This window comes from Lonchura striata, chromosome 3, assembly GCF_050655825.1.
Source record: "Lonchura striata isolate lonStrDom1 chromosome 3, ASM5065582v1, whole genome shotgun sequence".
In the NCBI taxonomy this organism is placed as follows: domain Eukaryota; kingdom Metazoa; phylum Chordata; class Aves; order Passeriformes; family Estrildidae; genus Lonchura; species Lonchura striata.
Window position 1 is genome coordinate 48,289,513 of NC_140705.1, and position 13,525 is coordinate 48,303,037.

The 13,525-nt window shown below is 35.4% G+C and overlaps 1 protein-coding gene across 1 annotated transcript in view; it reads left to right on the plus strand.

Moving 5' to 3' along the window:
* RFX6 (regulatory factor X6) overlaps positions 1-13,525 on the plus strand; it is a 50,001-nt gene that overhangs the window by 21,809 nt on the left and 14,667 nt on the right. Inside the window, exons 7-13 of the mRNA XM_077781799.2 lie at positions 1,920-1,947; positions 5,390-5,497; positions 7,781-7,858; positions 7,950-8,063; positions 10,487-10,536; positions 10,959-11,118; positions 12,509-12,653. Of these exons, the coding sequence (XP_077637925.2) occupies positions 1,920-1,947; positions 5,390-5,497; positions 7,781-7,858; positions 7,950-8,063; positions 10,487-10,536; positions 10,959-11,118; positions 12,509-12,653 (683 nt within the window). The remainder of the gene's footprint in view (positions 1-1,919; positions 1,948-5,389; positions 5,498-7,780; positions 7,859-7,949; positions 8,064-10,486; positions 10,537-10,958; positions 11,119-12,508; positions 12,654-13,525) is intronic.

Genomic DNA, 13,525 nt, shown 5'->3' on the forward strand with positions numbered 1-13,525 from the left:
ATAATCACACATAGAAAATTTGACTGGTGGCAGATTTAGGTCATATCCAAAGAGACCTTTACCAAGCAATAATACAAGTGTACAAATTGAGGCTAATGCTGCCAATGATGCTTAAAAAGGGAGGGTTCTTTCCACAGCAGTACTTAGGGTGTAATAGATTAGAATATTCTATTTATTTGTCAGCTATGTATCCAGAGCTGTGGAGGTATTGCTGGTACACAGTGTATTTTTCTTTCATAATACAGAATTATCTTAAACTAATTGTTCATTTTGTTGACTAAAAGACAGTTATTTTAATTTAAAATAATATAATAATTCTTACTCCTCAGCTTTATGTCAGGCAGGCACAATCTAGTAGCAATGACTGCAAAGAAAGTGGAGGTTCTGCAAAATTCCCCAAGGCTGGATTTCTGAAGGTATACACTCACATGAAGATGGCATGGATACTCTCTTAGATTTTCAGGACTACTTGCTAGATTCACTAATTAGGAACCTTTTATTCGTGTTAGGACCTGTATGAGATACTGAATTTTCAGGGTCCAGCAGTTCAACTGCTTCCCTATCTGAATTAAAGCAGAAGCTCAGATGCTCATTTTTCACAGTCTGCCCCATCACAGTAGCTGGGTTTTATTGTGTGAAAAGAATGATGCAGTTGCTTGGGGTTAAGAACAAGTTTCTGGGTAATGAGAGAATCAGGCAGTGTAGGGATTCAAAACTCCCAATTCCTGGCTGCCGCATATAGTGATCCATAAATCTGTCCTTCACATCTCTTCTAGTCATTGAGTCTCTGGAAGAGCAGTGCTAACAGATGCTGCCTCACATTTTTGCTGTACATGCAGTGTACATTTTGCTGAACATGTGGAAATCCAGAGTCCAAAACAAATATGTCTAGCTTTGAAGTTAATTAGATCCATGTTGTAATCATCTGAGTGATGCCTTCATTTATACTTAACTATCAGCATGCAAAGGAACTGTCTAGGTAACATGCTGGATTATCATGTGGTGGGAACTGTCAGGTGCCTGTGCCAGGCCCGGGCAGGAGGAATTCCACAACTGCTCAGCCTCTGGATTTCTGAGAGCATCTCAGAGAGCAGGAAACAGCCATGGAGCATCTCAACAGCAGGAAACTATGATATTGCCACTAATATTATGAGACTTCATATTGCCCACAGTATCTTATCAGTTGGCAGCTAGTGGTACAGGAAATAACTATATCAAACAACATTTATCATTATACTGATCCATTAGAATACCTATTATTGCACATTCTCTACTTTAGTAGTTATAATTTAAAATGTTCTTTCTGGTTTCTGCGCAGAAGTGTTGTCTGATAGTCCAATGACTTCATTGGGAATTTCTCAATTTGACTCTTAATAGGACATTCACTATACAGCAACATATTTTTGCCAGTTAAGGAATCACTTATCTCAGAAATGTATGTCATTAGATCAAAAGAGTACTGTAGTGAAAGAGAATGGAAAATCACTATGATTTCTTAATTTTTCTAAGAAATGTACATTTTAGATATATATATACTTTTTCTACTCTGAATTTACTTAGCTCTAGTAAGAACTGCATGTATTTCCTTATAAAGACATAATGGACTTGCACCTAGGCTGCCCTTTTTCTGTTTGTGTAGTGGCAAAGATCCAAACAAAACTGTGAAACTGGATTTTATACTTTAGTGTTTAGTTAGTGGTCTTAATCTTCATGTTTTATACAATATCAGTAGGTTTCCTGCTATCCCCAGGCATTTGAAAATCAGTGGAAGAAGTTGAGAAAAAAAAATTAAAACCCCATAAAAACCTATAATTGCATTTGAAAAAAATGTGATAATTTTTCTAATAGATCATACATCCAAATAATATCTAGAAATGTTCTGCCTAGGAAGAAATAATCAAATATGTTTACTTTCAAAGGTTCTCTGGAAGCAAGCTAAAGAATGAGGTAAGTGCTTTTTCCTTTTACTTCTGTTATAATACAAGTATTACGTGACCTATGATTTCCTTCACATTTTTTCTTTGAAAATTGCAACATTATTTTTAATTAAATTTTAGACTGCATAACCTTTTTTAACAAACCTGAGTATTTGTTCCTCTAAATAGTCAAAGGAAAATAAAATTGAAAAACAACTTTTAAGGTTCCCATTGCAATCTGTTTACCCATAACTGTGTTTAAGCAAAGGATCAGGCTCTAGCTTTATTTTTTTTACACGTTACTTTTGCAGGAGAGCTTTTTCAGAGTCTTATATGTCTGACTGGAAGCTGAAAAGAATTTTTTTTTAAAATAGACTGAAATTTGTTCCTCCTAGTCAGTATTGGCTTTCTGTATTTTTTGCTCTTCATGACATTTTGTTGTTATGTCTTTTTGCTGCTTTTGCTTGCTGGATGGGACAAATAACCGTACTTGTTCAGATTTGAATGTCTTTAGAGTAAAATAAATCATAAAGTCTTGTAAATGGTTTGTTTCCAATTGCTATTGGTATCCTTTCTGATAACCCTAGAATGAGATCTGGTTTGTTGGTTTGTGTTTTTCAGTCTCCCACAAATAGTCTACATTTTTACTACTCTATACTATGGTTTAATCACTGTCATTCTGATAATATTTATAGTAGAAAATTATGGATTAAATGCTAAGGGTTGCTCACTGTATTTTTATTTGGTACGGAGTTCAACTGGCATGGAATATCCTGCATCCATTTTATTAAACTCCTGAACCTGCAAAAGGACACAGGGACAGCTCTGCTACATTGACATGAAGAAATGTTTCTAAGATGCAGTACGTGCTGAAATATGACTGGAGGTGTGTGGGATACTGGTAATTGGCATGGCCAAAAGAATGCCAGAGGCCATTCTGAGTGATACTTCTCCAGTATTGCCTGGAAATGTTTCCTGACACCATTTAATTTATTAGACTATATCTTCTGTGATCAACTGATACAGAGCAAGCCTTTCACCTTTTTAATTTCCAGATAAGCCACTCCTAGCTGATAGCATACATTTTTATTTGCCCCTGAGAGTGTAGTTTTGCTCTATTGATTTTCATCCCCCTTATTGCCATTATCTTAAAGCCATCCATGTCTTTCTAGATGACCTCTTGGTCTTCTTCTGTTGATGATTTCATTCATGTCAACCAATTTAATCTGTGAAATGTTCAGTCAGATCAGCCCCAAGTCTGATCTTTGGGAATTTTCACTTCAATCCCTTTTCAACTCAGTAGTTTCCTTGTCAACACCACTTGTTAGCATTTCAGCTAGAGTCAGTTTCTTAAATATTTTTACATTCTTTTACTAAGCCCCACTTCCACCAGCATAACTGATCATCTCCCATGCTGACACCATGTCAAGTATTTTAGTGAGGTTAAGATAGATTAGATCTGTTGCATTTTCCATGTTCAGATAACTGGCTGTCTTATCAAAAAAAGATAGTGCTGTGCCGTGACATATCCCCAACATATTCATGAGCACTACTGAAGCATTCATTCATTCATTCAGAATTCTGGGATGGGCTATATCTGGTTCCTTTGGCATAAATGGATGCATATTTTCTTCTATCTCTGATGTGGCATTCCCAGTCTGCCTTGGAACTGACAATCACACAAATCTGTCTTGTTTCTGACCCAAAGATCCTTTGTTCTACCAAAACCAAAAATTTTCACAGATAACTCAGTGGAAATAAATGAGAAAGGGCACATCACTGTGAGTTCTTGATTATCTAGCTCAGTATTGTCTGAAATTATTCAGGCAGACCTTAAGAGAAAAAAAGTCATTCATGGTCAAAACTGAATTGTAATAATCTCAGTGTACTGAAATTTTAACATTATATTTTCATTAGTGTGAATGCATGATAGATACATTATTTTTCATTTGCTTGAAAGTACATGCAATTAGGTATTCCAAAAAGATTTACAACAATTGCAAAAGGTGTAATTCTCAGTAGGAACATAAAGACATTGAAAAGATGTTAAAGCACTGATTGTCTAAATATACTGAGTAAATGGCATTTGAATGAACACTTATTGAGTGTCAGGGACACTGTTTACTTCTTCTATGTTTTATCACATTTTCTAGTATTCTCTCTGTAGGGGGAGATATCAGCAAATTCTTTTATCTAAACCAGTTAGTGCACCATTAGAGTCTGCATGGTTAATTAGGCAGATAATATTACTGTCATTATCTTAATGTTAAATGGCCATTAGAAACAGATGGCATTAAATTGAAAGGGCAAGTGGCAGCAGGTTAAAATATTAAGCCTAGGACTGAGGCACAGTCGTATAAGTCCATTAGCAAGGTAAAAAACATTGCAGATTATCTTCTCTTAAACCTCCCACCACCATCACTGCCTTTTTTTAAATGAACAAATCCCTTTTAATCAGAGCTTTTAATATATTTCATGGGTAATTGCATAATAAAATCATTATAATTACTCCTGTTAAAAAAATACCCTGCTTATTGCCTGATAGGAAATTATAACACTACAAAAGTATTGACATGAAGAAGTACTAATGTTTCTAAATTTCTACAGTTTCTTTTACGTAGAGCTTTATATATATTTGAATAGTAGATAGCACAGGCAAAATTCATTTACATGATGTATGCTTTTTTATTTTTGCTGCACGTTTTGTTAGATATATCACCCTACCAAATAGGACTATATTTATGTTGAATAAGTCAGTTACAACTATAGTTTTCTGAATTTAGTATTTGAGAGAATTTCACTTGAAATTTGCCTCCAATTTATGAGTCAATATTTACAGAAAAATAGTCTTATTTGCACACTTTTACACTCTAATATTGCATGTTTACCTACCATTCTCACTTCAGTGAAATCTACCTGTAGGTAAAGGGGTAGGAAAAGGTCACCTTAAAGTTCCATTCAAATGCCTTGTGCAAGATCATAAATTTCATCCATTAGTACAGAGGGAATCTGCACAGAAATAATAAGATTTTCCACAGGAATATGCAGGAGGCCAACTCGTGGATCTACAAACTGACTTTACATAAGGACTGGTTAGACTAAAATAGACCAAATGGTTTAAGCCAAATGATCTTTAGATTTGAATGCAGTCCTATGAGAGTAACTACAGTTCAGCCAATAAGGGCAGAACCATAACACAAATTGCATTTATTCTCATGAGGTAGCATTAATGGTAGCATTTGAGACCTTCAGAGTGTTCAGTGGACTTTAGATACAGACACATATTTAATAACCTTCTTGAGCTGGGGTCCAGATCTGGATAGGCATCAGTATTTTGAAGGATTATCTGAATGCAAGTATTGTGGAACCTTGAGAGACTCATGAAATAATATACAGGTTTAGCATGAATTTTTGGTTTCAGATGTAACAGTATTAGCTATTTCAATGTTCATGTTTTTTCCCTTCCATTTCAGGGTGGTTTTACTCGTAAATATTCTCTGAGTTCCAAAACTGGGACACTCCTCCCAGAGTTTCCAAGTGCTCAACACCTTTTGCTTCAAGGGTGCATTTCTAAAGACAAGGTAAAAAGTGAGCTCCTTCTCTTCTGTCTTAGAGATCAAAAATTTGCCACAGAATGTTTCTTCATATCTTACCCTTTGAGGTATTGACATGAAAGAGCCAGAAATGTCCATAATCAAACAGAGGTGACTGATTTATAGAGAGGGCAAACCTTTACTAACACCGATTAACCAGCTTTCCAATGGAAAGGTGGTTGAATTATTTACCTATTAACTGACCCAGTATTTTACAAACTGATGGTATGTAAGACGGGGAGAGCAAAACAAACAAATAACTGAGAGTTGTATTCTTTACAAATGCCTTTGGATTTAAGGTAAATGTTGTTCTGATTAGAACAAAACAAGTCATTCACAACAAATAATTAATTTTACTATCTTTCATTAATTATTTGAAAAGCGACTGAAAATGTGGATGTTTGAGGGCTTTTTTTAATTACTTAAATCATTCCTCAAATCAATATTTGGTATTACTAACCCTAAGGATAACTCTTCAGCTGGAAGTGTCTCTCAAGTTTTATGTCTTTGACTCTTTTACTGCGTGTTACATCTGTCTTGTTTCTTGTCCCCTTACAAACTGCTAGAAATCCTTTGACAGACATTTCGAACTTTTCAATTTAATCTTAAGTGCAGGTGATAATGGTGACTGGTTTGAGACACATTGCATTAAAACTTTTTGTTTTGTGAGCCACTCTTCCTAAGCTTTTTCTGAGAAAGTAGTGAAGCCTAGGATTCCTTTAGGGAGAATCTAAACAAAAAGAGCCATCTTAGCTGGAAATCTTACCATTCATAATGAAAACCCAAGAACTGGTATACTTACCAGTGTGCACCACCTGCTGCTATAGTCTCCATCAGTGAAGTGACAGCTCTATATATAGACACAATATAAACAGCATTCTCATGAAATTTAAATCTGACAAATGTTCGAGGTTCCTTGGAGACCCAACACAGTAATATAAACAAACTGATTTTTATTGCTTGAACAATGTAATTCTCTTCATTTTTGGCTCAGCAGCATTGTGCATGCCTGGCTGGGGACAGATTTAGCAGGTTATGAGGAGACTGTGGGAAAGAAGAATTTCTGTGAAGCCTGCATTCTCTTTGCTTGCTGCTCTTTTCTCATTTCTTGTTTCATTATTTCCTGTTTTCTTTTCATACTACCTTTTCCCTCCTTTAGCTTATCTAACCAAAGATGATTGAAACTAAGATATTTAGGTACTCTGTTGAAGACAACCCATAAATGAAGTTTGACTCCTTCATTAAACTCTTAAGGAGTTGCTTGCAACTCAGAGTCCATAAATACATCAGTCTGCACTAAAATAGATGGGTAATTCCTGCATTTAATAATTCTGGAGAGAACTTACCCAACCTTCATACTTCCATCAGCTCCTTTCAAAAACAGTTCTTTAAAATGTTGTCTCACACTTTGCTATTGTTTTTCAAAGATATGTAGTTAAAGAAGCAGCTCTGAAACTTGGAAAAGTCTGTTTTCAAAGAAATCTGCATCTTGAACCTATTCCAATAAGATGGTACCAGGTTCATTCAAAATCTGATAGTGGTTTGCTGGAGAAGTTCATAAACTGTAAAAAAACTTCTGTGATTCATTACCATTAGAATGCTTTGGCTGACCCTTTTCCTTACCTAAATGAGTTTGCATATTTCTTGTCTGATAATTTGCTACAATTTAAAAAAAATTACTACCTTTTTTTTTTTTTTTTAATTGGGGAACACTCCATTCAGATAAAGTAGCCTAATGAGATGAAAGGGAGTTCTTCTTTTAAAAGTTGAGTTCATTTGAGGCAGTGATTAAACTTTGACCAAATGACTGGCAGCTATTTTCTCATTTATCCAAGTAGATGATGTTTCAGAACACTCATAGACGCCTATAGTAGCCTAATGATTAACTTGCACTGCTCTTTGGATTAATCTTAGCTTCAGAAAGGTGAATTTACTTTACCATCTGACTGACTAATCTAGCTATTGCCTTACTTTATTATCCACATTTTCACAGTGTATACAGTTCAGATGCTACATGTCTGACCACAGCATCAGTGCTTGACTTAAATTTAATGCTTAAAAAATAATGACATAATGCTGTTGATAAAATTAGAGATGAGTGATGTCCTCATCACTTCTGGATATACAGGCTGTCTATTTGTAAATATGCATTGCAATACAGTTTATATTATGTGTTTAAATACTAGCTACACAAAACAGAAACTTAGATCACCATATCAGTAAAGGAAAGATTTAAAAAACTCTCTTTAATTTTTCTTTCTTCCAAAACAGGTAGATACTCTTATCATGATGTACAAAACACACTGTCAATGTGTCCTTGACAATGCAATTAATGGGAACTTTGAAGAGGTAAGGTTGTATGAGCAAACACTTGGTACATATGCATGGGAAGACAAGAATGGATGATTTATGTCTATGAATCTGGTTTATATTCCTTTAGATCCAGCATTTTCTATTACATTTTTGGCAAGGAATGCCTGACCATCTTCTTCCTCTGCTTGAAAATCCTGTCATCATTGACATTTTCTGTGTCTGTGACTCAATACTGTATAAGGTAAGTTAGGCATTTAGCTACATGAATAATCTCACCCACAGTACAGCTTCTGCATCTGTAAAAAGACAGAATGACAGGGTGACATGACTGCTTTCTGCTATAAATCAGCAAGGAAATCATTGAAAGGAATCAAGAAATGAAATGGGCAGCTATAAGAGCTGAACTTCAGTCTCAGCTCAGCTGAACACCTTGTGTGTGACCACGGCAGCGCAGCACCAGTGAAACCTTGATGTGCTTGCTTAAATGTAGCTAAAAGCAATGCTCACATGCTCACTGGCAAGGCTCACTAAGGCAATCCTGGATGAAAACTGAAGCCTTGTTTTCACTGGAAAGATTATTGCAATTTCTACCAGAAAAGAGAGTCTGGCACAATCTGGTGATTCCACATGCCAGTCTGCTGCTCACAGGTTATGTCAAGCCATGGTTTCATTCTACCAGTCTGGAGCAATACTGGGTTAAGACATTCTTGCCCCTCCTGCCAGATGTAGGAGTGTCCCCTGTTGGCAGAGTGAACAAATTACCCTTTATCTCCTTAAAAAGGAAAAAAGCCCAGAAGTTTCTCTCCTCAATTTGGTCAAAACACACCTCATAAGACCTTGGGGACTTCACCTCAAACTTAAGGATAGCCAATTAGACAGAAGCCAAAAAGTCTCACCTAAGCAATTCACTAGAAAAAAAAAGAGAACAAAACAAATAATCGCTTTTGTGAATTGTTTTAGCAAGAGCAAGAACCTCTTACCCTAGCTTGAGTTTTCTCTGTAAAGAGCCTTTTATTAAAACTTTTCTATTTCCAACACTGTCACAGGAACTACCCTACTAATTTTATGCCATTTGAGGTAGCTGAGCTATCTTGAGTATGATACTTTTCTCTGAGAGCTTATGAGACCTGGCTCAAAGAGATAAGTATCAGCCAGCTGCCTTTCTTTTCTGTTCCCTTGCTGCTAGATGTACCAGCAAAACTGCTACACTCTAAATTGCTCTGGGTTTAAAAAAGTTAAGAAATGCTTATTGTGGGGAGCTTTTGTACCATACGAGTTCTTTGATCTAACTCATGGCATGACTACACAAAAAGTTGAAACTAAGTGACCCTTAGGAGTTTTACAAGGCCAGGAATAACTTATAGAGCACTAAGAAAAAACAAAATAAACCAAAGTTTCCTGAGTTTTTAATTTGCAAAGTCAGATCTAATGATTATTTAATAGATGCAAAGGACTTTAAGTTGCTCTGATAGGACATACCATAGAATTATGAAAGAATTCTTATATAAGTGTCTCTCTAACAGATTTCACATCACATATCGATGAGAAGAAATGACTATTGGTTTAATAGTAAACATCAACCAGTCAAAGCAAAATACTTGAAGCTTTTTATCTCTGATGCCTTATTGTAATCTGTCTTTCTTTACTGTATAAAGATATGGGGGGAAAATTTAGAAAAGATGAAAATATGTATTTCTTAGAAGCATAGAAAGCTGTAAAGTAAGAAGTGTTTTAGTTAGCATAGTAAAGCAGAGGTAATTAGCATCAAGAATCATAATTACTACCCAGGAGATGGGTCATTAAGCCTCATTTACTTGGAGAGGTTATAATGTACCTTGAGTTTATGATTTTTTTCCTACTCTACATGTTGTCTCAATAGATTCAATATTAACTTTATTTATAATAGATTTAATGTGACAGAAGAAGAAATACTAGAGGAGCATTAAATTATAACTTGAATAAGACCAAATTTTTCAGAAGTTCATAAATTTGCTATTGTACCTCTTCTTTGTCTCTCACTATTTCTTATTTATAATCATGTTAGATATTCTTGACATCGCAGCTGACAGAAGGAAGAAGGAATTACACTGGACTGTTATTAAAATATTTACGTTAACAGAGAAGGGAGATTTCTGGAATATTGTCTAAACAACTTTGTCCTCCACAGTAATATTTCCTGGGGGGCATGCCAGATGGCACCGTGTTTTGCCAAAACTGTTCCACACCTCACTTAGCTACAGAGAACTCTATGGCTAAATTCTAAATGCCTGCAGTGCCATGTCCAGTTTGGTAGAAAGAAGAGTCAACAGCACTCAAGAACTTGGGAGATGCTTGAGTATCTGCTTTATAGAGACTTGGTGATGCTAGAAATGAAGTTTATGCATCTCACTTCTACTGGTTTCCCTTCTTTAAGACATGGGGGATAACATGTCTTGTTTTTCTTCTAATTTTACTGCTATGAAGATACACAATAAGTATATAAATATCTCATATGTTCCTGTCTAATAGTGACTGGGAAAATCCAGGCATATAAATATCTGGACAGTAGGTTGAATAGCTTTATTCTGTGTAAATTTTCTGCAGTCTAAGTAGACAAGACAGACATGAATAAATGAATAAATGGCCAGTGGAAGCATGATGTCATTTTCTGTTAACTTTTTGAAGGTTCTTACAGATGTACTCATCCCTGCAACAATGCAAGAAATGCCAGAAAGGTAGGTATTTGAAAATAATCGTGATACATTCTGATTTTTAGGCATATTCAAGATAAATACCAGTAATTCTATATTTTAGAGAAATTTTCTCAATGTATTTATGCTCATTTTTAGAACACTAGAGTATGTATGGCAGAATAGTGTCAGCTCTGAGGGCAGCTGTAGAACAGTCTGAAAATATTAGATAGCATTTTAGTGTCCCAACTGGCCCACAATTTTTCCCAGAGGGTGTATGTATCAATATGTAGTCAATATATAGATCAATGATTGGTAATTTCCTGTTTCTTTTGGTAACACCTGAGGAGCAATTTCCAGATATGTTCAGAAGTCTGTTAGCCATAGATTGAAACCAAATTATTTAAACTAATGCCAGACAATTTTTATTAGTGATTCTCTAAACACTTTTTTTTTTCCCCTTATAGTTTACTGGCAGATATAAGGAGTTTTGCAAAAAACTGGGAACAATGGGTTGCTTCTTCTTTGGAAAATCTACCAGAAAGCCTAATAGATAAGAAATTGCCTATTGCAAGAAGGTTTGTGTCCTCTCTGAAACGACAGACATCATTCTTACACCTAGCACAGGTAAACAGAATAAGATTATACATTCAAAAATGTGTCAGTTGTATTCATTTCACCTTTCTGGCTATGAGATATAATGCATTATTTTTTCAAGGTTGACCTTCAGACATAGAAGACTTAAATCTTGTAGTTTTAACCATGAGATTAGAAAGTGACCATAAATAGATCTGACCAGAACCTCAAACTTTGTACCAGAAAAGAGAGCAAAGACCATGGTTATAATGAACAGTCATCACAGGAACTTTTTTCAATAAAGCAATCAAGTGGAATATATGCGTATTTTGTTTAGTACCAAATTGGAAAACATGGGATAATTCTTCTTGCCTAGCAAAGATTCGCTGCCTTGTCCATATTTTTCTCTTTCTATTTGACTTTTGAGTGGAAAGATGGAAGTGGGAGTGACAGGTAGTTGGAGACTCCAAGGCTGTGTTGTCAGGACACAGGTATCTGCAATTAGGAGTCACCTAAACCATGTGGTGGTTTTGTAGATTATCCAAAAGGATGCAATGCATTTTGAGGAACTTCCTTCTATGGTAGCATCTTGGGCTTTAAGGTGGTAGACCTCAGGAGTAACTGGAGGCACATTAGAGATTCATCTTGACTTGGTTTTCTCTTTCATAAATACAAAAGCAGCATATGGGTAATCTTGTGAAGATAATCTGATTGGAAGGCACATTAGAAGTGCATCAGGAGTCTAATGAAAGGGAAACATTTTCTCATCTGATCTGTGAAAAACCCAGCCATGACAATAAAATAAAATATAATAAGATTCTTCTCTGAGCGTTTCTTTGGTGATCCCCAGGTATGGGCCTGTACTGGTTTTGGCTGGGATAGACTTATTTTTTTTCATTATAGTATGGATCTATATTTTGGATTTGTACTGAAAACTATTGATAACTCAGGGCTATTTTAGTTACTGATGATCACTGTTTACATACAGCCAGGGTCTTTTCTGCTTCTTACACCACACTGCTGTAAATTGGAGGTGCCCAAAAAGTTGGCAGGGGACATAACTGGGACAACTGGTCCCAGCTGATCATAGGTGTATTCTTTACCATAGATCAACAATAAAACTGGAGAAAAGTTTGGCAGGGGACCACTGCTCAGGGACCTGGCTGGGCATTGGTCAGTTAGTGGTGATCAGTTGTTTTAATTGTTGTATTTTGGTGTTTCTTTTAAAATTCTAAATTACTATTGTTATTTATATTATTTCTTTAAAAAAATATTAAACTGTTTTCAACCTAACCAGCAAATTTTTATACTTTTATTTTTTAAATTCTCTCCCTTATCCCTTGGCAGATTAGGAAGAGAGTGAGTGACTGTGTGGTGCTTAGCTGCCAGCTGAGGCAAAACCACAGAGGGTCTCAGCATTTTACCTTGTTTTCTCTTGCAGATTGCTCGGCCAGCTCTTTTTGATCAGCATGTGGTGAATTCCATGGTCTCAGATATTGAAAAAGTAGATTTGAATAGTATTGGTTCTCAGGCCCTTCTTGCAGTTTCAGGGAGCACAGACTCTGATGGTGAAGTTTACAGTGAATGTAAGTCCATGGTGATGTATTTTTACCATTAAAAGTACATTCTTTCATTCCATGCCACAGCAATCTACTTGGACTGACTGAGATAGGGCGCTCAGAGACTCTACTTTCTCTAATCCAGTTCATAAACTTCTGTAGGTTAAGAAAACTAATTGGTTGCCCTAGCATGTCCTACAAAAACAGAAGCTTGTGCTGGAAAGTTATCCCAGCTAGATGACTTTAAATGCTTGCTGAAAAATCCATTTACATGTCAGTTGCAAACCGCTTTTGAAACTTGGCCCTATCGTATATGGGGATATTGCACAGATTAATTCTTGAAAGGTGTGTCTGAAATTCCATTTCATTATGGCCTCGTGTGGTGGATATTTGAACTAGTTTACTTTTTTTTTTTTTTAATTTGCACATTTTCTTCTGGGTGTTGAACTTTAAAAATACATGTAATTTTCTATTTAGTGTAGCAGCTATTTTCATACACAAAATAGAGTGAAGTATAAATTTTGAGGTAGTTAATTTTCATATACATTGTTGAAAAATAGTCATTTTCTCTATTAACAAGAGAAATTTATCATAGGAATCATGTTGATCAGAGTTTCAAGAGCTGAAAGGAATATCAGAGTGTTTTCCTGTAAATATAATTTCTTTGATTATGAAAGTTTGTTCTCTTTAATGATTCACAATCCTATTCACATGTTCATTTGAGTTGCCCCCTTCCCAATTTTTTTTTTTTGGTAGTTATTTTTTATTTTATTCTTGGTCTTCTTTCACACTGATTAAAAAAGAAAAGAAGAAGAGAAATAACTGGTCCTTCAGGCACTTTTTTGAATATGGGAATTGAGGAAATTAACATTATATCATATTGTGAGAAACTTGTAAAA